This window comes from Paramisgurnus dabryanus, chromosome 6 (genome assembly GCF_030506205.2).
Source record: "Paramisgurnus dabryanus chromosome 6, PD_genome_1.1, whole genome shotgun sequence".
Lineage (NCBI taxonomy): Eukaryota > Metazoa > Chordata > Actinopteri > Cypriniformes > Cobitidae > Paramisgurnus > Paramisgurnus dabryanus.
In genome coordinates, this window is record NC_133342.1 from 48,636,218 (window position 1) to 48,658,808 (window position 22,591).

Here is a 22,591-nt window from a genome sequence, read left to right on the forward strand (position 1 = left end):
CAGTCAGAAGTTGGATGAGTTTGAAAATATGGGATTTTTTATTTACCCCAATTTAGGCCAAATAAAAGCAATAAAAATCAACAACATTAAAGAAAAAAAATACTATTAAGTAAATAAAGTAAATTGACATGAGAGTAAAAAAACTCAAAAATTATCATTTTGCAGCTGCTTAGGAACAGAGCTTAAAAAAAATCACTTTTGAGAGCCTACAACAGACTTATGTCTTCACCTCTCCCTCTCCCCCAAAGACTGAAGCTGTTAGTCTATAGACCTGAAATGCACCTCTGAAATTCGCACATACCGACATGCAATACAATACAGTGGTTGCTGAGGTGAGCAAACAATAAAAGCTTAACAACAGCCAAAATACTATATATACAAAGCTAGAAAATTTCAGAACGTTATTTATATAATGCAAGCTCATATTTGGTGAAGCCACAATATATATTTATAGCTAATAAGTTTCATGACCCGGAAGTTATAGCGTCATTTTAGATATTTAAACAATTTAAACAAAAAAGATATTTGACAATCGCAGCAAACTTTCCTTTAGACAGACCAAACAGGAGACGCTCGTAAGACACAATGATGGTATGTTGAAACTCTGTTACCTTTTTAACTAAATAAACAGACAGACACATAATTAATGAAAACGTGTTGCATAGTTATTGTGATCGGCTATAATTGTGAAGTGAATGGCATGGATTGCACAGTAAGAGATGTATAAATGGTTGTAGCTATAACATATGAATCACCGTAGTATTAGATGTCAAAAGTGTGCACATGAAAGCTACATAATAACTGTGGGTGTATTGATGAATTGATGAATAACTATGATTAACAGTATGAGGGTTAACAGAAAACATATACACTATATACAAAAATATAGAGGCAACATATGTACTCTTTACGACATGGTAGGTAGCACTTTGCTACTGTGACGGTAGCTATATGCCCTGTCATACCGCTCCCCCCCCCTAAGAGGGAGCATCCAGATGATTTTCAGCAGGTCCTTCTGTTGTTCAGATGTAAAGTGGGTAATGGAGGGGTAGGTTGACTCCCGCCCGCAGTAGGAAAGTACTGCTCTGATGGCTCTTTTTCCTCTTCCACGGTCCACCCCCACAGCTCATCTTGTATAGTAGATGGTTGGTCAATCCATTGTTTAAAGATCTGTTTAAAATTTACCCTTGAAAGTGAGTAATAATATTGTTGTATCTTTATGTTTGGATATAATTATCTTGTCCTATCTATGTAAAGCAACCTTGGGTGTTGAAAGGCACTAAATAAATCAAAGTAATAATTATTATTAATATTAAGAGGTTCACGTGAAAGATCTGTTTGGAGCAACGTCTGTCTGGCATTGAGTACGTAACCTTGCCGACCTTGCAAAGTACTTTGAAAGGGCCTTGCCACTTCGCCAGCAGACTGCTTTCTGATCATGGCAACAGCAGTAGCACTTTCTGTCTGGACATAAAGGTGTGACCGCATGCTGTCTGGTCATAGCATGTTTTCTGGCTCGTTTGAGCCTGGGCTAAGTGTTGAGCAGGCCTCTCACCTCCCATCCGAACAAGAGTTTAAAGGGATAGAACCCGGTGGATGCCTTTGGTACTTCTCTGTAGGAAAACAACAGGTAAGGAAGCCACTGATCCCAGTCTGCTCCTGACTTGGATACAAACTTCCGCAGCATTGACTTCAAGTCTTCAGCTCGCGGGAAACAAAGGAGCAAGTCTTTATCTCGTGGGGAACAGATAAGCGAGTCTTTGGCTTGCTGGGCACAGAGGAGCGAGTCTTCAGCTTGCGGGGAACTGATAAGCGTGTCTTTATCTCACGGGGAACAGAAAAACGAGTCTTCATCTCGCTGGGAACAGAAAAGCGAGTCTTCGGCTAGCGGGGATCAGAGGAGCGAATCTAAATCTCGCGAGAAACAGATAAGCGAGTTTTCATCTCAGTGAAATACACTGGGTGATGGTTATGGTGAACTGGAGAGCGGTTTCAGTTTGGGACTGGATCATTAACATTAAATTTGTCCTAAGGAACAATATCTTGAAATTAGAGTCGGTTAATTGAAGAACAAAATTTAAGAAATCTATAAAGGACATTTCACATTGATCGGGCGAAAACATCATCTGAAGATCATGATCCAGTGCCAATTGAAAGCAGTTCATAAGGGTGAAATCCCTCCAGATCACCTGATGGGCTTTGTCCGTGAATTCCACTACATAGTCCACCAGAGGTTACCATACTGGAAAATGGTGAAGAGCATGAGGTCCTCTAAAGAATAGGTGCTGGAAATCCAGTTTTGGTTGGTCATTCTGTCAGGGTGTGGTGTTGGAGGAAGGCAAGATGACGACGGAGGAATTAACTATAATGATACTTTTAATGATAACACATAAACTGGAAAATATACAGCGGCTAGAAACAGAAACTTAGGCAGGAACAGCAACTAAAAAACAATGACCAACAAAGAAAGATGAACAAACAGAGTATATATATATGGTGACTGATGACAATAGCTGGCAGGTGTGATGATGATAATGAAGATCAGGTGAGGAGAGTGAAGGATGATTGGAAATGATGTCCAGAGAGTGGTAACAGGGGAAAACATGAGGGCAATGAGAATAGGGCTGTGACAGGTACGTTGAAACTCTGTTACCTTTTAAACTAAATAAACAGACACATAATTAATGAAAACATGTGTTGCATAGTTATTGTCAATGTTTACCACCAAGGTCATCAATTTATATTCTGTACAGAAGACAATTTGACGACCATCTCCATGGCCTTTTGATGGAAACCCAAGAAATCACTTAAGTCATTTGTTAACACTTTTACACACAAGTGAATGTGCTTTAGAATCACCGTCTAAGTTTACACGTCTGTTCTGTTTAATGCTGATGAACAAATCTTACCTGCATGCCAATAATAGCATAAATGAAGAACAGCATAGCAATGAGAAGACAAACATATGGAAGAGCCTGAAACAAGAGGAAAATAAAGAGCCTTGTCATGAGATTCCTTGTGTTTACAGTTACAAAGCATATTTGTACAGAACTAATAGATTATATAAATACTTTTAGTGCAAATGTGTGTTTTACCTTGAAGGACTGAACAAATGTCCACAGCAAAATGCGTATTGTATAGCCCTGACGCAACAGCTTAATTAGTCGCGCTGCCCTGAAAAGTTTCAGGAAACTCATATTGATGGTGTTCACTGACTAAAAAGGAAAAAAGATAAAGAGAGATTAGTGTGATCAAATGAAATACTAGACTTTTTATTAAGTCCAGGATTAAGACAACACATGATCAATTACCTGTAAATCTACTACTATCTCAGTAATACTGCCAAGTACTGTGATAAAGTCAAATATGTTCCACGTGTCACGGAAATAGTTCTGTGGAATGAGACGAGAGTAAAGAGAAATGAAAAGCATAACCAAGTAATTTAACTCATTATCAAGAATGTGATCTTGCTATACTCACAATGACGCCAAAAGCCAGTATTTTTAAGATGCATTCAAGAGAAAATAGCACAGTGAATCCTGTGTTCAGGTGCTTCAACACTGTGTCATAGGTAGCTGGGGCCGAGTAGTACTGTAAGATCAAATTTTACTAATCATTCGAGAATGTTTAGAAAAATGCTCCACAGACAATTTCAAAGCCAATATAATCCAAGAAACAAAAGGTTATGGAGCTTCGCCTAGGGCTGTGATGGTGGCAGTATTTTACCAACGCAATGGTAATGCACAAATTCATTGTGATGGTGCGGTGGTTATTGAATGTGTGTGTGGTAGTGCAGATTGATATTTTTTCACAACCTTGAGTGACCAAGAGAAAATATCTTGCCTAATAATTCCGCCCCCAAGGTTCATTATTTCACCTGTTCATCAGTTGCCTTTCCTTGCATATAGCGCATTAACTCAGTTTGCTGGCTGTTCACACGAACTTGAAGTATTTTATATTTTTCATAGTTTGTGACGTGGTGCGGTGGTTATGACAACCGTTACAGCCCTAGCTTTGCGATTTCTTTATTTACACAAAATTCTAAGTGATTGTTTATGAAATGTTTTACCTTCATCATGAGCACTACTGTGTTTAGCGCAATCATGACCAACACTGTGTACTCGAATGATGGTGACACCACAAAGTGCCATAATCTGTACTGGAGCGTCTGTCTGTTTTGAGGCATGTATCTTGTTAGAGGCTTTGCACTAATAGTAAAGTCTATGCAAGCCCGCTGAAAGAGTGAGAAAAGAAAGAGTGAGAAAAGAAAGGAACAATTGAAAGCACAGGTTCTTAATTTACTTTTTTACTATAAGAGATAGATAATAGATTACAAAGGTTAATCAAACAGACTTAATCAATCAAACTTCACTCACTTATACAGCCTTACTCTTGATCCCTGCACTCTGTCACCAAGCAATGGCTTGTGGTGGCATCCCAAAAAGGGAAAAAATCACTATTGTGTACCTTTTCTTGAGCTGTTTCTGCCGGTTACGACACAATTTGCTGACTCTGTAGCTATCTTTAAAAATCAGCTAAAAATCCATCTCTTCCGCCAATACCTCACTTCCTAATACAGAGCTTATCATCTTTCTCTATTTGTTTTTCTTTATCTGTACATTCACAGATTAAAAAAATACTAACCAACTCTTGGCTATGTAAACATTGTTAGACTTAATGAGTTCTAGTGCGCTTATGTATTGCTGTTCTTGTGTTGCTATAATTGCTTCAATGGTTTACCTTATTTGTAAGTCACTTTGGACAAAAGCATCTGCTAAATGACTAAATGTAAATGAAGATACATTCAGTAAAAATGAAAGAACAGGGAAAATGTATTTTATTAATCCTTACAGCGGATATTTACCTCATTTTTCTCCAGATTGCACTCCTCCATCATTTTGTCACCCTGCTCCTGGAATGTGATGATGATGAGAGCCACAAAAATGTTGACAAAAAAGAAAGGAAAAACCACAAAGTAAACAACATAGAAAATTGACATCTCCATGCGGTTTCCTCTGCTTGGGCCATGGTCTTCTTCAGTGACATCCACAGAGTGTTGAAGAACTCTGTCAAAAAAAGGAACCAAGAAATAATTAATAATTTCATTTAGCAACCTTGTTCCTGGAGGGCTACCGTCCTGCAGATTTTAGCTCCAACCCCAATCAAACACAGCTGAACCTGCTAATCAAGGTGTTCAGGGTTGCTTGATAATTACAGACAAGTGTGTTGGAGCTGGGTTGGAACTAAAGTCTGCAGGACGGTAGCCCTCCAGGAGCAGGGTTGGGCACCCCTGATCTATTACAACCACATAGGCAAGACTTTTGTCATACCATGTCCAATTGAACAATTTACCATTGCCCTTTGTGTCTGTTATACATATTTATATCTGGCATGTTGTTTGATTACAATTTCTTTACTAACTGACAATCTCTCAAATGAGTTCCGTTTCAGATACTCAAAACTAATACACTCTGGATTAGTGTACGGTCGAGTTTAACATCATAAGGATAGATATATAGCATCTGGCTGGATTGCCAGAACCGGATCATATCTGACACTTGTATTGCAGAGTAGTGAGTAAATATGATAGTATGTGCTATACCCCATAGCCTATTTAGTTTCCCTTCATTTCTACATCAAAGAGGCTCCAACATCTCAGTGGGACATTTTATGGCACCTTTTAAAGCTCATCAGAGAGCTGATAAGGTGTAAATTGCCCTAAAGAACCACCCTGCAGAGACCTCCTGCAAAAAATGTCTTTGAGACCATATGACGTGATAACTCTTAAGAGATCTTGTCTGTAAATGCATTTATGCATGTTTGATGTATGTTGGTTCCCTCTTTTATAAAATGCTTGTTAAATGACTTGTATTGTCATGTACAATTGTGTTTCTATGACTAAGTCTAGAACCACCTCTGACACATATAGAGATGTTTAATTTGTTATTCATGCATAGGAATGAATCACAACTTAATGCTTGTTTAAACCCATTTATATTGGGTATCAAACTGTTCACCTTTCAATTTCTTCTTTATTGATAAATATGGTATGACGGTAGAACAATTCATTCTATTTATTCAATGATCTGGACTGATATTTTGCAAAGGGAACCTAGAGGCATAAACATGCAAAATTAACAGTTAAGGGGACAAACTCTCCCCTGCTCAGCCCTGATTGGTCGATTCAAACTTGGATGTGCTGGCCTCCTCAAAGGATAAATACTGGCAAAAACTTTATCTCATCAGTTAAGTTAAGTTAAGTTAGCTGTTCTTTCATTCGACTCATCTCTTCTACAAGTGAGCTCTTCCAGCCACCCCTCCCCCTTTAGAATATAGCTGCATTTAAGTAAGTCGGTTAAGTAAGATGAATGTGGTTCATGCAACTCTCTCTCTCTCTCTGTCTCTCTCTCTCTCTCTCTCATGTTAAATGTTCATGTTTGTCCATTGTCTGTGTCTCATGTAATCCCAGTAGAGTAGTCGAATAAATGTGATTGTTTATCGAAGGATGCCTTCTGAGTTCTGATTAAATTCAAAGTCACTTAAACTTTCAATCAATGCTACCTCAAGCTCAAGGTTCCCCAGAATTGATGTACAATTTTAGATATATATTCGCTGGCGAATTAATCAATTAATTGTTACAAATTATTCTGCTAAAACCTACAAAATATATATAGTTAATGACGATTAATTGTATGTATTTGCATTTGAGCTAAATCAACAATTCCCCGAATTGGAATAGTAATAAACAATAATTTCCCTTAACTCTTTCACCGCCATTGACGAGATATCTCGTCAATTAAGAGAAAACGCTTCCCCGCCAATGACAAGATTTTCCGTCTTTCCGCAATACCTATTATCCACCAGGTGGCGCACTCTCGCAACTTATACAACCCGGAAGTAGCGGCTCACGTGAAAGAGAAAGAACTCTGTGTATGTTTTAAAGATCGCTCTGCATCTGATCTCTATCAAAAGTCCTTCGCAAAAATGGAATTATCTCAGCTTTTTGCTCAAAATTGGGTGTTTTTGAAGAAACCTACCCATGTTTGAGAGGTGATTACAAGAGAACTAATGAAGGTAGGATGAAAGGTTTTTTTTTTTTAAGTAGATGGTCTGTTCTTTCATCTGATGTATTGTTTGTTTATATATTTAAAGAAGAACATTTTCTGGAAGTAATTAAACTTTTGTGAAAATCATGAAAAATGCTGGAGCTGGCTTGCAACTTTTTAAAAAAAAGGCTGGCGGGGAAAGAGTTAACAGGGTGGTGGAGAAAATATCAACATTAATAATTGTAATTATTAATGAATAACTTATAATTATCAAAATGATGATTGGTTGTTTAAACAACACTATTCCGTAACCCCTCCATTCGCTACAGATGGATGGGACAGATGTAGGGAATGCATATATTTTGCACAAATGACTTTTTATCATACCATATTAATATCAATTTACAAATAAATTATTTTATTATGGTTTTAAACATTGTTTTTTATTATTATTTGTTTTTTTTTTATGTATGTAGCCGGAATCCCAGCGCATTTGATTGATTAGCCCCTAAGTCTTTAGACTTTAAGGTAGCACATTTGAAATGATTTTTGTAATATATGAAGGACAAGTCAAGGTGAAATCAAACTACATTTCAGAATGCAATGTAATATATAAGTTATAAACATACTGTGGCCAGCCCTCGCCTGTGGACACTGTGAAGAGTGTTAGAAGAGCCCAGAGAACATTATCATAGTGGAACTCATGCCTTCTCCACTCCCTCTTTTTCACCTCCTTTCTGTCCTTGCCATAGTCAATGAAGTAGCCCCTACATAACACAGAAGAATTAAATCAATGCTAATTAAAGAAAGAAAGTTAGATATTTGTTTTACTGGTGATTATTTGCATTAACACAAATATATTGCATTTAACAACAAGACAGTCTTGAAAGAAATGATATACAGGGGTGAACGTTAAAATCTTGAATTAAATTATAAGCAGAAGGTTAAGAAAAATAAGGGTATACATCATTCTAGTCATAGATGTTGGGTCCTCCGTAGTCTTCATAACAGTTTAGTATAAAACTAGTTAATACTAGAAGCTGTTTGTATTGTGTTTTTATAGTAATAAATCAGTGCTTTTTATTTTATATATTTATTTAACCTTTATTTATCCAGGTAAACTGTTTGAGAACCACTTCTTATTCACACACATGACCTGGCCAAGAGGCTACAGAAATGAAAAAAAAAACATACTGTACAACTGTACATACTGTAGTCCAGAGGTGGAAAGTAATGAATTACATTTACTCACATTACTGTAATTTAGTGTTTTTTGTGTACTTCTACTTTTTAAGTAGTTTTTAAAATCTGTAATTTTACTTTTACTAAAGTATGTTTTGTTTAAAGTACCGTATTTTCCGGATTATAAACCGCCCCGGAGAATAAGCCGCATCATTCAAAAATGTTTCATTAACACAAAATAACATCGCATCGGACTATACATCGCAGTGGACTATACTTCACGTTTATTAAGAAATTTATTTCACAAAATCCAAGCCGAAGAACAGACATTTAATCTGGAAAGGCAAGTTATTCAACTAAACTATAGCAGACAGAACAGCAGGCTGAATAGATGTCTGTACGTTAAAGTAATATTATCAGTTATTTAAACGATAAACCATAGCATACAGAACTTACCTGGAAGGTTGAATAGTCTTATTAACCGAACAAGCCAACAAGCGCGAAGTTCGCAAACTCATCCTTCTGCATCACTGAATCCATTAAATTACAATATTACAGAAGCAGCATATGGCGAACTCTTGCGTCTGTAGACGGTACTGTTGTCTTTTGCCCCATAAATGTCAAAATGAATTCATACTGACTTACAAGGCGCACCTGACTATAAGACGCAGCACCAGCCAAGTTATGAAAAAAACATGGCTTATAGTCCGAAAAATATGGTATTGTACCTCGCTACATTTTAAATCATATCCGTTACTGAGTAAAAAAGAAAAAAAAGGCAAGTTGATAAAGGCTGACTGGATGACTGATTGATGGGCAGGGAAACGCGCTTAACTTACAAAATGAACCATGTCAGAGACAGACCAGACAGGCGCAGCTGATGCAGACCCTCAATTCAATTTTATGAAAGAAACCCCTGGACATATTTAAGCAACCACTTTCCACTGACGCGAAGCAGGTGTTTCATACCTATGGAAGGTAGGCTTTATGCTCTTGAGTATGGAATTGCCGACCGGGTTTTACCGCTCATTTGCACGACGTGTCGTTTTTGACACCATGCGCATTATCGTCCAGGGTCCAGCAGCTTTGCATCAAACACAACTTTAGAATGTCCTTTAGAATGTGCAGGGTCATTAGACATTGCAGAGAAAGAGAGAGAGAGAGAGAAACCCAGGTACCCATGTACCCAGGTCAGGGAAGCTAGATAGAAGACGATACACGTGTAAAGGATAAAAGTACATACAGTAGCCATGGCCCTCATTACATTATATGCTCATATAAACCAAACATTTTAATCCTTAATTTGTGTTCACATTTTACAATAAATTACATTGAACACAAACAATCTTAGATACAAGCATTGTAAACCAATAGCCCATGTCTCTGGTCTCAGTTTATGGGTACAAAAAGCAGCACCTTCTCCATATGTGTCGACTACCAATTATCCCTGAGATTGAGCAGAATTTTGCTAGAGCTTTTGCTCTTGGCTTATGGAGACCAGCAATTTGCAAACCCCTGACCACTTGTCTGTGGACATTACCCAAGCTTCCAAATATATAAACCAAAAACTTACATTTGTACCCCAGCTGCGCAACAATATCTTTAAGTGGCTGGTACTTTAAGAGCTTAGAGAGGTAGGCTTCTTCTAGACCAGGGATGGGCAACTTCGGTCCTGGAGGGCTGGTGTCCTGCATAGTTTAGCTCCAACCATAATTAAACACACCTGAAGCCAATTAAGGTCTTACTAGGCATACTAGAAACTTTTAGGCAGGTGTGCTGAGGCAAGTTGGACCTAAACTCTGCAGGACACCGGCCCTCCAGGACCGAAGTTGCCCATCCCAGTTCTAGACAGTAATCAAATGTACAACCTACTTCAAATATGGTTATGTTGTGAACGATACGCCTGCTCCGCCTCCCGATCGCTACCAGAAGGAGGCTGCGTCCGAAGCCGCATACTGTATAGTAGGTACTGAATAAGATGAAGTACCTACTTACTTGCCGTTAAAACAGTAGGTACTGTATAGTATGAATCCTTGTAGTATGAATGAGATTTGGACTACTACATCCGCCATGTTGCTACTTCACGTGACATACGTCGTCATCTCGTCATGTCATTTCAGCGCGAAAACAGCCGCATGATCTTCTTTTTCGTTGGATAACTCCTCTACCAGGGCATCATGGGATAGTGAAGTGTCCATCGTATGCACACTGCAAAATCTAAACGGAAGTAGTAGGTCATCCGGGTACTTTTCGCATACTGTTTTTCGAATACTATGTATTCGGACATACTACTCGCCTCGCCTACTGCATTTCGCGTACTATATAGTATGAAGTAGGCGGTTTCGGACGCAGCTGGAGCCATCCCTTGAATATAAGCGTTGGTCAAACTACACTACCCACAAACCCACAATCTGGGACTGATTGCCTGCCACCTGATCCACATCAAAGACTGCCTATTTAAGGCAGACTCAAATGCCACCTCAATGCGAAGTCTTGATTTGCTCTGTCTGTCATTTCTGAGCGTTTACCCTGTCTGTGCTTTAACAGTTTTTGATCTGTTTTTTGTTATTACGATTGCTTGCTTCCTGCCTCGACCTTATGGATTGTTTATTGACTATGAGACTGCCTTATCTATATTGTGGTGTATGTTGGTGTTGATATTCTGCCTGTCTGACAACGAGTAATAAAGCCTGCAAATGGATCTTCCATCTCAAGGTGCCTCATTACAGGTTACTTCTCTGGTGTTCTCATCAACAACAACATCTGTTTTTTTTTTTTGCAGCAACATTTGAAAACGCATTATTTACACTATTACAGAGTTTGAACATGCAAGGTGAAACACATACATTCTTATAGATTTTTATAATTTTTATAAAATTAACTAAACACATTAGTTATATGTTCAACTAGTAAGTCAACGATTCTGTCATGTCTGGTAATATACATTCCCTTATATACATAACATCCATTCAAAACATGAGACAGGGATTAAGTAATTAACTGGTTATCATGGTGCAAACAGTGTGAAGAGAATGAATTAGGGTACCAAAGGGAAAGATTCTAGTCTAGTTGGAAAGACTTGCAATCTGGCTTTGATTGCAAAAGTCATTATGTCTTCCAGCAATACATTTACAACCTCACTATAGTGATTCTATTTACTAGCTGCTGACCTCATATTTTTGCATCAAAAGTGCATAACTCACCTGTAAAAATCATTTAACAATCCATAAATGATTCTTAGTTATAAAAAAGCTTTTAATTTTATTTACTTTTTGTTATTGCACTTTAATTGTAAAAGTGTTCCTACAATTAAAAACAACTAGCTTGTGATTAACTGGAATCCCCCCTCACCCCGCTTTAAAAAACTAACTTTTACTCTGGGTAAAGTTAAAGTTACTTACCTTTTACTTGAGTAGATTTTTAGACCAGTAACTTTACTTGTACTGAAGTAAAATATCATTTAAGTAACTGTAATTTTACTTGATTAGAATATTGTATTACTTGTTCCACCTCTGCTGTAGTCATATACATAACACATAGAACAATCTATTCAATTAAAAGAGGTAGACAGCAAAGAAGAAGAGAAAAAAAATAATAAAGTGCTTAAGTTTATGTGTATAAATATGGTTCAGGTTATCAGCAGAGTCAACTATGGTGTTTTGGAGTAAGTATAAGAGTATAATATATATTGGACGTAAGTTTAAGAGTATTTTGTAGTGTGTTTCAATCATCTACTGCTGCAAAGCAGAAGGCTTTACGTCCAAAGGTAGTTGAAGTAGGAAGGGTAAAAAACGTATTAAAATGTGATCTTGTGTGAGCGGCACGAAGAAGAGATGACAAAGAGAAGGGTGTCTTGCCCAAAATTGTCTTAAATATACAGAGAAACCAATCATGGAGCTGCCGGGTATGAACGGAGGGCCAGCCCACTAGTTTATACAGGTTGCAGTGATGAGTGTGAAAGGGTGCATTTGTAGTAAAATGGATGGCTGAATGATAGAGTGTGTCAAGTTTTTTTAGAGCTGTGTTTGGTGCCATTCTGTAGAGAATATCGCCAAAGTCCAAAATTGGCAGTACTGTCATCTTGACGAGGGTGCATTTGGTTGCATGAGTAAAGGAAGCTTTATTGTGGAAAAGAAAGTCTAGTCTCGCTTTGACTTTTGCTTGAAGGTTATTGTTGTTTGTAGTGAATGACAGGGATGAATCCAACCAAATGCCTAGGTATTTATATGTTTTGACATATTCCAAAGCCATACCATTCATGCATGTGATTTTAATTGGAGTCTTGGTGACAGGTTTTCGGCCATAGAGGGTGCATTTTGTCTTACTGAAGTTAATACATAGGTGCAGATTGTAAAATAACTGCTCTATAGAGGTGAAGCTGCTCTACAGACTGGAAGCCGCAGAATTGGAATCTGGACCCACTGAGTAAAAAATGGTGTCATCTGCATAAACGAGAATTCAAGAAGTACCAGCATCTTTGGCTATATTTTTAATGTAAATAGAGAAAAGGGTTGGGCCCATGATATAGCCTTGAGGCACATTTTCAGAGATAATAAGTGGGTCTGACATAATGTTTTCAACCTTCAATTGCTGAAAACGGTTGGTGAGATAACTGGCAAACCAGTCACAGCTAGAGATGGACAGACCAATACTGGAAAGCCCATGTAAAAGGATCCCATGGTCAACGAAGCCAAAGGCCTTGGTGAGGTCTCTAAAGGTAGCAATACAGACCTGCTTACTGTCTAATGCTGTAATTACTCCATCGAGGACCTTTGTAGTGGCTGTTATGCACCCATATCATGTCCAAAAACCAGATTGCATGTCAAACAATGTATGATTTTTATCCAAAGTTGGAGATCTTCTGAGATAGAAACTGAAGTGTTCATTGAGACTGGGTTTAGGTTTGACATTGAAACTGTATGGGTTGCATTAATAAAATGATTATTTAGAAGTGAAGCCAATTGAGACTTTCAGTAATGATAATGTCATTAAATGACAGAAATTGGTGAATGAGAGGAAATCATTTTATTTTCCATTACCTTGACTGTTTTCCAAAATGCCTTAGCATCAGTGCCACTTGTGGTAAATTTCTATTTAAAATAAGAGATTTTGGCATTTCTGATAGCCTGTGATGTGATGCTTTATTTCTGCATTGACGGAAGGCCAGCTAGTCAACTGGAGATTGGGTGGAGCGGGCTTTCTCCAGAGTGTGGAACATAGTGATTTTTTATTCAAAATCTTTTCAAAGGGGAATGCTTACTCATAATCAAACTGAAAGTGTTTTTGAAAAAAGACCCAGCCTCTTCCAAGGAGGGGAAGGAATTAATTCTGTTCCAGGACACAGCAGCAACATCTTGGAGAAAATTTAGCAAGACAAGGTTTTTCCAAGGGCGCTTGGTTACAATTAAAGGCAGAGTAGGCAGGTTTAAGTCTAAAATAGTCTAAAACACTTTTTTCCAAATTTGTTTAAACAGTCTTAATATTCCAATATATAAGTAAAATGTAAGTACTCTGAAAAAGAGAGTATAAAAATCGAGTGTCTGTAGACCTTACACGACTGTTTGTGTTTCAAACACAGCTAATTATTTCCATTCACTCCAACCCCTCCCTTCTGGGCTTCTTCTAAAGCCATGCCCACAAAACACATGAACGCTGGGAGAAGCATTTACCTGAGACGAGCGGAGAAGAAGGAGCGCGGTGCATGTAGTAACATCATCATCATTTGTTACATTTATATAGCGCTTTTCTCAGTGCTCAAAGCGCTTTACATATGAATGGGGGAATCTCCTCGACCACCACCAATGTGCAGCATCCACCTGGATGATGCGACGGCAGCCATATTGCGCCAGAACGCCCACCACACACCAGCTTATTAGTGGAGAGGAGACAGAGTGATATAGCCAATTAGTAGATATGGGGATGATTAGTAGGCCAATGGGCAAGTTTGGCCAGGATGCCGGGGCACACCCCTACTCTTTTTCGAATGACATCCTGGGATTTTTAATGACCGCAGAGAGTCAGGACCTCGGTTTAACGTCTCATCCGAAAGACGGTGCTTTTTGACAGTATAGTGTCCCCGTCACTATACTGGGGTGTTAGGGCCCACACAGACCACAGGGTGAGCACCCCCTACTGGTCTCACTAACACCTCTACCAGCAGCAACCTGGTTTTTCCCAGGTGGTCTCCCATCCAAGTACTGACCAGGCTCAACCCTGCTTAGCTTCAGTGGGCAAGCTGTCTTGGGCTACAGGGTGATATGGCTGAATCACATGTCAAAATCACATGTAATAATACACCTTACTTTATCACTATGAATATAAACAAATAGGATGGCTTTTAGTACTCACTATCAAGCTAGCATATCGATACTGGTAAAGTTTAAAATATTTATATTTTTTGTTTGATTCGGTAATGAAAAAGCTAGCTATATTTAGCCTATCTAAAAACAGGTTGCATTGATTACCATCAGTTAGATTGTGATGAATGTGAATTTCATGAAAGATTTATAACACATACGGTATTTTGCATGTGAGAGTTTCCGTGATGAAAGCATTGTTGACTCTGATGAGGACTACACTCCAGAGACAATACCGCTACCGCATCGTCGACACGGGGAAAAGCCACGCGATATTTACTCTTGTTTGATTTCTTTATTTATTCCTTTTTTGCATTGTTTGCTTTCGCTGACTGCACATGCAGGTACTGTGAGTTCTGACTGCTCTTTCTCTGCCGTACTTTTGCTCTTCCTTAGAGTGCCTCGTGCACGTTCAAATCAATCGGGTGTGCACATGTGTGGGCAGATCCTGTAGCAACAGGTGGTAGCCATGGACGCGAGAGAAAGTGACAGTTGTGAAAGCCAATCATTTGTTTTTCGTCCTGAATGGAAATAATGAGCTGTTTTTAAAACAGTCGTCAAAGGTCTACAGACACTCGAGTAATATACTCCCTTTTTCAGAGTACTTACATTTTACTTATTTATTGGTATATAAAGACAGTTTAAACAAATTTGGAAAAAAGTTTTTTAGACAGATCCTGCCTATCCTGCCTTTAATGGCGGCCTTTCGACTGAGAGGCCAGAGCATATACATGCAATAGCACAGTGATTACTTATTTGACTAAAAAATCCAGCTTGATAATTAGATGGGGTGTTAGTCAAAATGAGGTCAATAAGAGTGGATGATGATAATGAAGATGAAGGATTAGGTCTTGTTGGCTCAAATATAATATGTTTAAGGTTTAAAGCTTTTAGAATACACACATGCTTTTTTTTAAGGAATTTAATACCCAAGAGTCATACATTTTGTATTTAGTGTTTGTTTTAATATTTTATTTTACCTTTATACAATATAAAGTTTAATTGTGTTCTTGTTTTGTTTGCATTAGTCATGTACCAAACTTTGTCAACACTGAATGTTGTTTCTGCAATCTGGGTAAGGAACGATGTGAGTTAAATACACTTCAATAAAAACTTAACCATTTAAATAGTAAACAAATATGTATTTGATCAAATGAATGAAAGGTGTTAAGTGATCGATCAGACATTATTAAACCAAAACATTATGAAACAAAAAATAAGCGATGTAATGCTGGTGGCTTTATTGTTAACAGACTGAACACTTGATTTAATTGATATGATTTCTGAAGGCGTGTTATTTGAAAATAGCCGTTAATTGTAAAAAAAAAAGAAGTCTGTGAAACCATCAAACTTGTACCTCATTACTACTCTTCGTTCTGGATTTACCAATAAATAAATACTTAATTTATGTTAAAACTGCCATATTTGTTATTTAAAAAGCAAAAACATATGGTGGACAATAAAAGCAAAAGATTTTATTTACGTATTGCCTTTAATTGTAGGAACACCTTTACAATTAAAGTGCAATAACAAAAAGTTAATAAAATAAAAAGCTGTTTATTACTAAGAAATGTTTATGGAATTGTTTCATGAATTTTACAGGCGAGTTATGCACTTTTAAAGCAAAAATAATGTGAGGTCAGCAGTTAGTAAATACAATCACTATTGTTGTAATTGATGTATTGCTGGTAACATAAATTATTTTAATAAACTATATATATATATATAGTTTATTAAAATAATTTATGTTACCAGTGTTCCTCTCTCTCTCTCTCTCTCTCTCTCTCTCTCTCTCTCTCTCTCTCTCTCTCTCTCTCTCTCTCTCTCTCTCTCTCTCTCTCTCTCTCTCTAATGTCTAATGACCTACGCACTCTGGAGGACGTAAGTTGTGTTTGACTTGACGTGAAGCTGCTAAAAGATAATGCGCATGGTATTAAAAATGTGTGGTGCAAATGAGCAGTAAAAACCCGATCTGCAATTTTGTACTCAAGAGCATGAATTTTACCTTTCATAGGAATGAAACACTCACTTTGCGTCAGTGGAAAGTGGTCGCTTAAATATGGACAGGTGTTTGAATTGAGGGTCTGCATGAGTGCGCGCCTGTCTCGTCCATCTCCATGGTTCTTTTTGTGAGTTTAGCACGTTCCCCCGCCCATCAATTAATCATCCGTGGTCCGCCTTTATCACCTTGCATTTTTTTAAATATTTTTTACTCAGTAATGGATATGATTTAAAATGTAGCGAAGTACAATACTTTAAACAAAACATACTTAAGTAAATTTCTGGGATAAAATTCAGAATCAGAAAGAGGTTATACCAGAATCAGAAACATAATCAACTTTATTGTCACTGGTCAAATTAGCTATCAACCTGTCCATACATACAATATATATACAGTGTGACAAGGGGGGAACAGGACTGGAAGACAGAGATTGAGGAAGAAAATGCATTACATGAGGAGAAAAAAAGCAACCCCCAGACTATGCTCCTGTGGGGAGTACGGTGTGGGAACAGAAAAAAGACTGCCGGAAGAAAAGCACAGAAGGCATGTGATGGGGGGTGGGTGGGTGAATGCATTAACAATATTTATATATGTACAAACATAACCGTTAAACACTCAGTAGCATAGAGCAGACAGGGAAGTACATCAGCATTGTAGACTTTCACTTTTGTGCTGTAGAAGATGTTGTGACAGCTCCAGAGGCACTTCTCGTGAAAGTCAAAAGCCTTGGTAGAAGACTGAATTCTCCTTTCAACTTCCAGGTCAGAGGAGTTTGTGTAAGTCACTGTACTGCCAAGGTATGTAAAAGCCTTGACAGATTTCAGGGGCTCTCCATATATCGTCACCGGCTGTTGCTCTTTCATACTGCTGGAGGAAGTTGGAGGTGGTTGATACAAAAGTTCGGTCTTAGAGATGTTAATGTTCAATCCGAACAGATCTGCTGCCCACGAAAACCGTTCCACTATATGTTGCAAATCTTCAGCGTTGTTAGCCACAAGGGGAGAATCATCTGCATAAAGCAGCTCCCGGATGCATAGTTCTCTGGTCTTAGTAGATACTCTAAGTTGGGCTAAATTAAAGAGCTTGCCGTCTTTCCTAGTCCGAATAAAGATCCCCTTCAAGGCCCATTGAATCTAGCACTGCTGTGAGGTATAACGAGAAAAGCGTGGGTGCAAGCACGCATCCTTGTTTCACACCATGGTTAACTTCGAAAGCTTCACTGTGTTCCCCACCAATGAAGCTTTGTCCTTTCATCCCTGTGTGAAACTGCTTGAAGATGTTAACAAGCTTCTCTGAGCATCCATATATCTGTAAGACTTTCCAAAGGGTTTCTCGATCGACCGTGTCAAAAGCCTTAAAAAAAATCTATGAACCCCACAAAGAGAGAATAATGTTGCTCCACTGCTTTCTCCTGTAACTGCCGTAGAGTAAAAATCATATCAGTGGTAGATCTCCCCGACCTAAAGCGACATTGACTCTCTGGTAGGACTTGCTCAGCTATGTTTTTGAGCCTGTTGAGTATGATTTTTGCCAACACTTTGCCTGTTATGGCTAGTAAGTTAATGCCTCTGTAAGTTCCCTGAGATACACACTCATGAACAAGGCAACTGTTTAAGAGTTTCAGGAGCTTCTCTCTGAGTACTCTTCCTCCTTTCTTGAGCCCCTCTGAGGGGATTCCATCTAGACCTGGTGCTCTATGGCTTGCTGTGGCCTTTAGGGATTTTTCGAGCTCTTCCATAGTAATCTCATGACAGAGGTCATTACGACTCTGGTGTTCCATTAGTCATCTACAGGCATCTGGTTCAGAGGATCCTTGTTGATTTAGCAGATTACAGAAATGCTCTTTCCATCTACTCTGGATCTCACATAGTTCAGTGTAGAGTTGTCCTCCATCTGCTGACTTGACAGGTACTACTGCGTTGCTCCTTGGACCATAAATGACCTTTAGACCTGCAAACAGTCCATGATAATCATAGTTGTCAGCCATGATTTGCAATTTTTCTGCCTGCCTACACCACAAGATGCAGATGTCGCTTATGCAGGAGGTGTTTTTCATCCAGCAGCTTCTGGGTCTCCTCCTCACCTAAAAACCAGTCAGTTTTCTTTCAAACTTCATTCATTCAGAACTTAGGATATGCTTACCCCATATCCCTACATTTTTAAACATTCACACGCACTATCTTGTAGTGCACACATTTTGGAGGACCACAATGAAAATAAGCCTATGGCTTTATTGTGTCTTTTGACTGATAATTGTACAAAGTAATTTTATGTATTTATTCATTTATTCATTCCTTGTACAATATATATTATGTCAATAAAGATGCTCAACTCAACTCAACTCAACTCAAAAATCAGTAGACTCACACGTCATACCTACTCTGTGGAAAAAAATCAGTAATTACACCTGTACCTAAAAAACCATGCCCAAAGGTGAATAATGATTTCAGGCCTGTGGCACTATCCTCTATTGTTATGAAATGTTTTAAGAGGATAATGGTGTAATTTCTTAAACAAGATGTGGGTGGGTTTTGCTATCAACATAATTTCACATCTGGTCAGTAAACATCTGGATGACTCCAAAGTCCATGCACGTATTTTATTTGTTGATTTTAGTTCTGCTTTTAACACTTTGCAGCCGCCTTACCTACTCATTCAGAAACTGAAACACATGAATGTTAACTCTTTTATTCTTAATTGGTATTTTTCTTTTTCAACAAACCGTACTCAACAAGTTAGAGTGAATAATGCCCTTACGGAGGACTATACACTAATGATTGCATTAGACTCCATACTGATAATTACATTATGAAATTTTCTGATGATACAGCAATCCTTAGCCTTATGCATAAGGAAAAAAGTCCTGCCGCATATTATACAGAAATTGAGAAATTTGTCCAGTGGTGCAATGACAATTTTCTTGTGCTAAATGTAACTAAGACTGAGGAGATGGTGTTTGATCCAAAAGCTATAGGTGATACAAGGTCTGTAGTTATTAACAATTCACCCATTACTCAGGTTAGCTCTTACAAGTACCTGGGGGTGTGCATATTGATAATGCACTGACCTGGAAGGACCATGTAAACACTATCTGTTCTAGACTCCAGCAGAGGATGCATTTTTTACGGAGACTAAGATTGTATGGAGTGGATAAAAAATGTATGTTGTTGTTCTACCATGCAATATTAGAGAGTATTTTAAAGTACGGCATTACAAGTTGGTACGGTAACCTGACAGTACAATCAAAATCACAGATCCCCCATCAAGTAAAGACAGCTATGAAGATTATGGGGGTCAAAAACATTTTGCCCCCCCCCCCCAGAAAATCTATGAGCAGTCGGTTATCAGACAGCCACAAAAAATTGTCTCGGACTCAACCCATATCCTTCATTCAGAATTTGAGATTTTACCTTCTGGCAGAAGATTTAGGGTTTCAAAATGTAGGCTAAACCGCTATAAAAATTATTTTTTGCCTATGTCTATTAAGCTTATCAACTCTAGTATGTAGGTGTGTGTAATATGTCCGTAATTTGTAGGCTGTTTGGGGTGTGTAATATGTAGGTTGTTGAGGTGTGTAATATGGTATTGGAGCGATTTGCAGGCCATGAGGAATGTGCAATATGTTAACTGTGTATTCTGTAGGCCGTACGGAGTGTGCAATATATTGTTATTCTATGGTGCAATATGCCAAATCTGTATTTATGTGTATTTTTCTTTTATTATGTCTTATGGAATGCGTAATATACTAGTAGTGTAATATATTGTTGTGCATTTTATGGGTACTAGGGAGTGTGCAGTGTGCCAATTGTGTATTTTTTAGGCCTTAAGGAATGTGTAATAAATTTGCTGTATATTCATGAGTGTAATATGTTGTAAAGTGTCTCTTGTGTTGTTTGTGTAAAGCTGCGGAATGGACAGAGTCCAAAACAAAATTCCCCTTCGGGGACAATAAAGTATAAACTAAACTAAAGAGGTCCTTTCTGCCGCATTATAGATTGCCTTCTTCAGGACTTGCCATTGTTCTTCAATATCTTCAGATCCTACTGTTTTGACTTTTGCACCATTTACTGCAGATGACACAGTTTCAGCCTAATTTGCTCATTTGCAAGTTTTCCAAGGTCAAGTTTTTTAGGGGTTGTGCCGTTAGTTTTTCTCCTTGGCACAGTTATCTTGGGTGTTCTTTTTACCTTTGCCAAACTTTCCAAAGATTCCAGCATAGGTTTCACAGTCACTTCCCACCCTTGCATTAAAGTCACCCACAACTAACAACTTATCCTGTGGGGGAACTCCGCTTACAATTGTTGTCAGCTCCAGATAGAAAGCCTCCTTTTCCTCATCTGGGTAGGTCATGGTTGGGGCATACACGTTGACAATGGTCAAATGCCTGTTGTTATCAATTGCTACACATATAACGATCATCCTCTCAGAGACGAATGTTGGCAGGGTTGTCAACTTCATCTTATTGTCGACAGCAAAGGCCACACCAGCGTCTTCCCAACCCAGAAGAAGGTGTAATTTTCCTCTTGCACCTGACCCTGACCCTCAACCCTGGTCTCTTGAGGGGCAGCAATATCCACTCTATGTCGTTGTAGTTCTTTTGCAATCTGAGCCGTCTAACATAGTACAGATGTTCCATGATGCCACAATCAACTTTTTGCTTCTTTTGTTTTGACCACTGAGATGAAGTCCTGCTGGTAGCGGTAAACCAGCCAGGATGTATTCTGAACACGCTTTTTTACTCCACCTTTTCTATGGGCTTCCCCTTCTGGGGTAGGCAGTGCTTTCCCTAAAAAGGGCTGCCCAGTCACTCACAGTAATGCCTCAGCTTACTGGTGCTCATGATTCAGTGATTCTGTGACCATCAACTGTGAGCCACCTGTGTGCAAGATTTCCGCTATCAGCTCCCAGCTCCCAGCTACTTCGACCTGCTGATGTTGCGTTCCCCTCATCGCCACAGGGCTTCCACCTATGCCTTCAGTCAAGATGCCTTGCACAGTGGAAAAAAGGCAGTTGGCGTCGTGCACCCACCAGACTGCCTCTCTGGACCTCCACACCGATTACCACATGGTGCACAGGTGCAACAAATGGGGTTGGCGAGGAGGCTGCCCCGCAGTAGCAGCTTACTTGCTATTGACGCCATCCGTTGACCATTATTATGGTTCTTCCGCATACCATCTTGTGTTTGCACCGTTGACTCATACTAGTCGGTTCTTCCCTGCTCACACCAACCGGCACCCTGCTGCCAGTGCCTTTAACAACCTAGTCCCTATAAGGGGGATTCTGCTCGGCTTTATGGTGCCGACCAACTCGCCAGTTACAGAGCATGTACTCACGGCTACTTGTGCGCATTTTATAGGTGTTAGCTGGGTATGGCTAACCCCATGCACAGCCTCCCTACTCTGCCCGGGTGCAATTTAACGTCAATGCCCAGGACAAGCATATGTGCGTTTGTATGTAAAAGTATGTGTAGGCCTGGAAAGTCCCTACTTCCGGCATCCAGAGGTGTAAAGAGTACGTGAAAGCAATACTTGAGAAAAAGTACAGATTCCTTACTATAAAAATTACAAGTTACAAGTCACCAATTTAAATACAACTTAAGTAAAAGTCTTAAAGTAACCCAATTTAAAATTACTTAAGTATTTTACTCAAACTGAATGTTGGCTCAAAGATGCACTAGTCCTCAACACAAAGAGATATTGTAGGTCAGTAAAAAGCAAGAAAGTTTATTTATGAGGTTTTACTTCCTAATATAAAAAAGAAATTAAACACCTCAATTTTACGACATGGCAGAACAAACACAGATTAAACATAGTCATAGTCTTTTGACTAAAATTGTATTTAGTTTTAGTCATCTGAATTGATTTAGTTTTAGTCAAGTTTTAGTCAACTAAATGCCATGAGATTTTAGTAGACGAAATCTACATTAAATGTAATTTAAACCCATTTAATTTTAGTTTAGTGTCATTGTGTACTTAAATGTGCCATGATGACAAATATGTAGCCTA

General features: G+C 38.5%; 1 protein-coding gene across 1 annotated transcript in view; it reads right to left on the bottom strand.

Annotated features, from left to right (window-relative positions):
• Positions 1–22,591, bottom strand: part of cacna1eb (calcium channel, voltage-dependent, R type, alpha 1E subunit b) — a 301,888-nt gene that overhangs the window by 51,147 nt on the left and 228,150 nt on the right. Inside the window, exons 27-33 of the mRNA XM_073815042.1 lie at positions 7,676–7,813; positions 4,865–5,066; positions 4,070–4,234; positions 3,481–3,591; positions 3,312–3,392; positions 3,096–3,215; positions 2,910–2,975 (exon numbers count right to left, since the gene is read on the bottom strand). Coding sequence (XP_073671143.1) covers positions 2,910–2,975; positions 3,096–3,215; positions 3,312–3,392; positions 3,481–3,591; positions 4,070–4,234; positions 4,865–5,066; positions 7,676–7,813 — 883 coding nt within the window. The remainder of the gene's footprint in view (positions 1–2,909; positions 2,976–3,095; positions 3,216–3,311; positions 3,393–3,480; positions 3,592–4,069; positions 4,235–4,864; positions 5,067–7,675; positions 7,814–22,591) is intronic.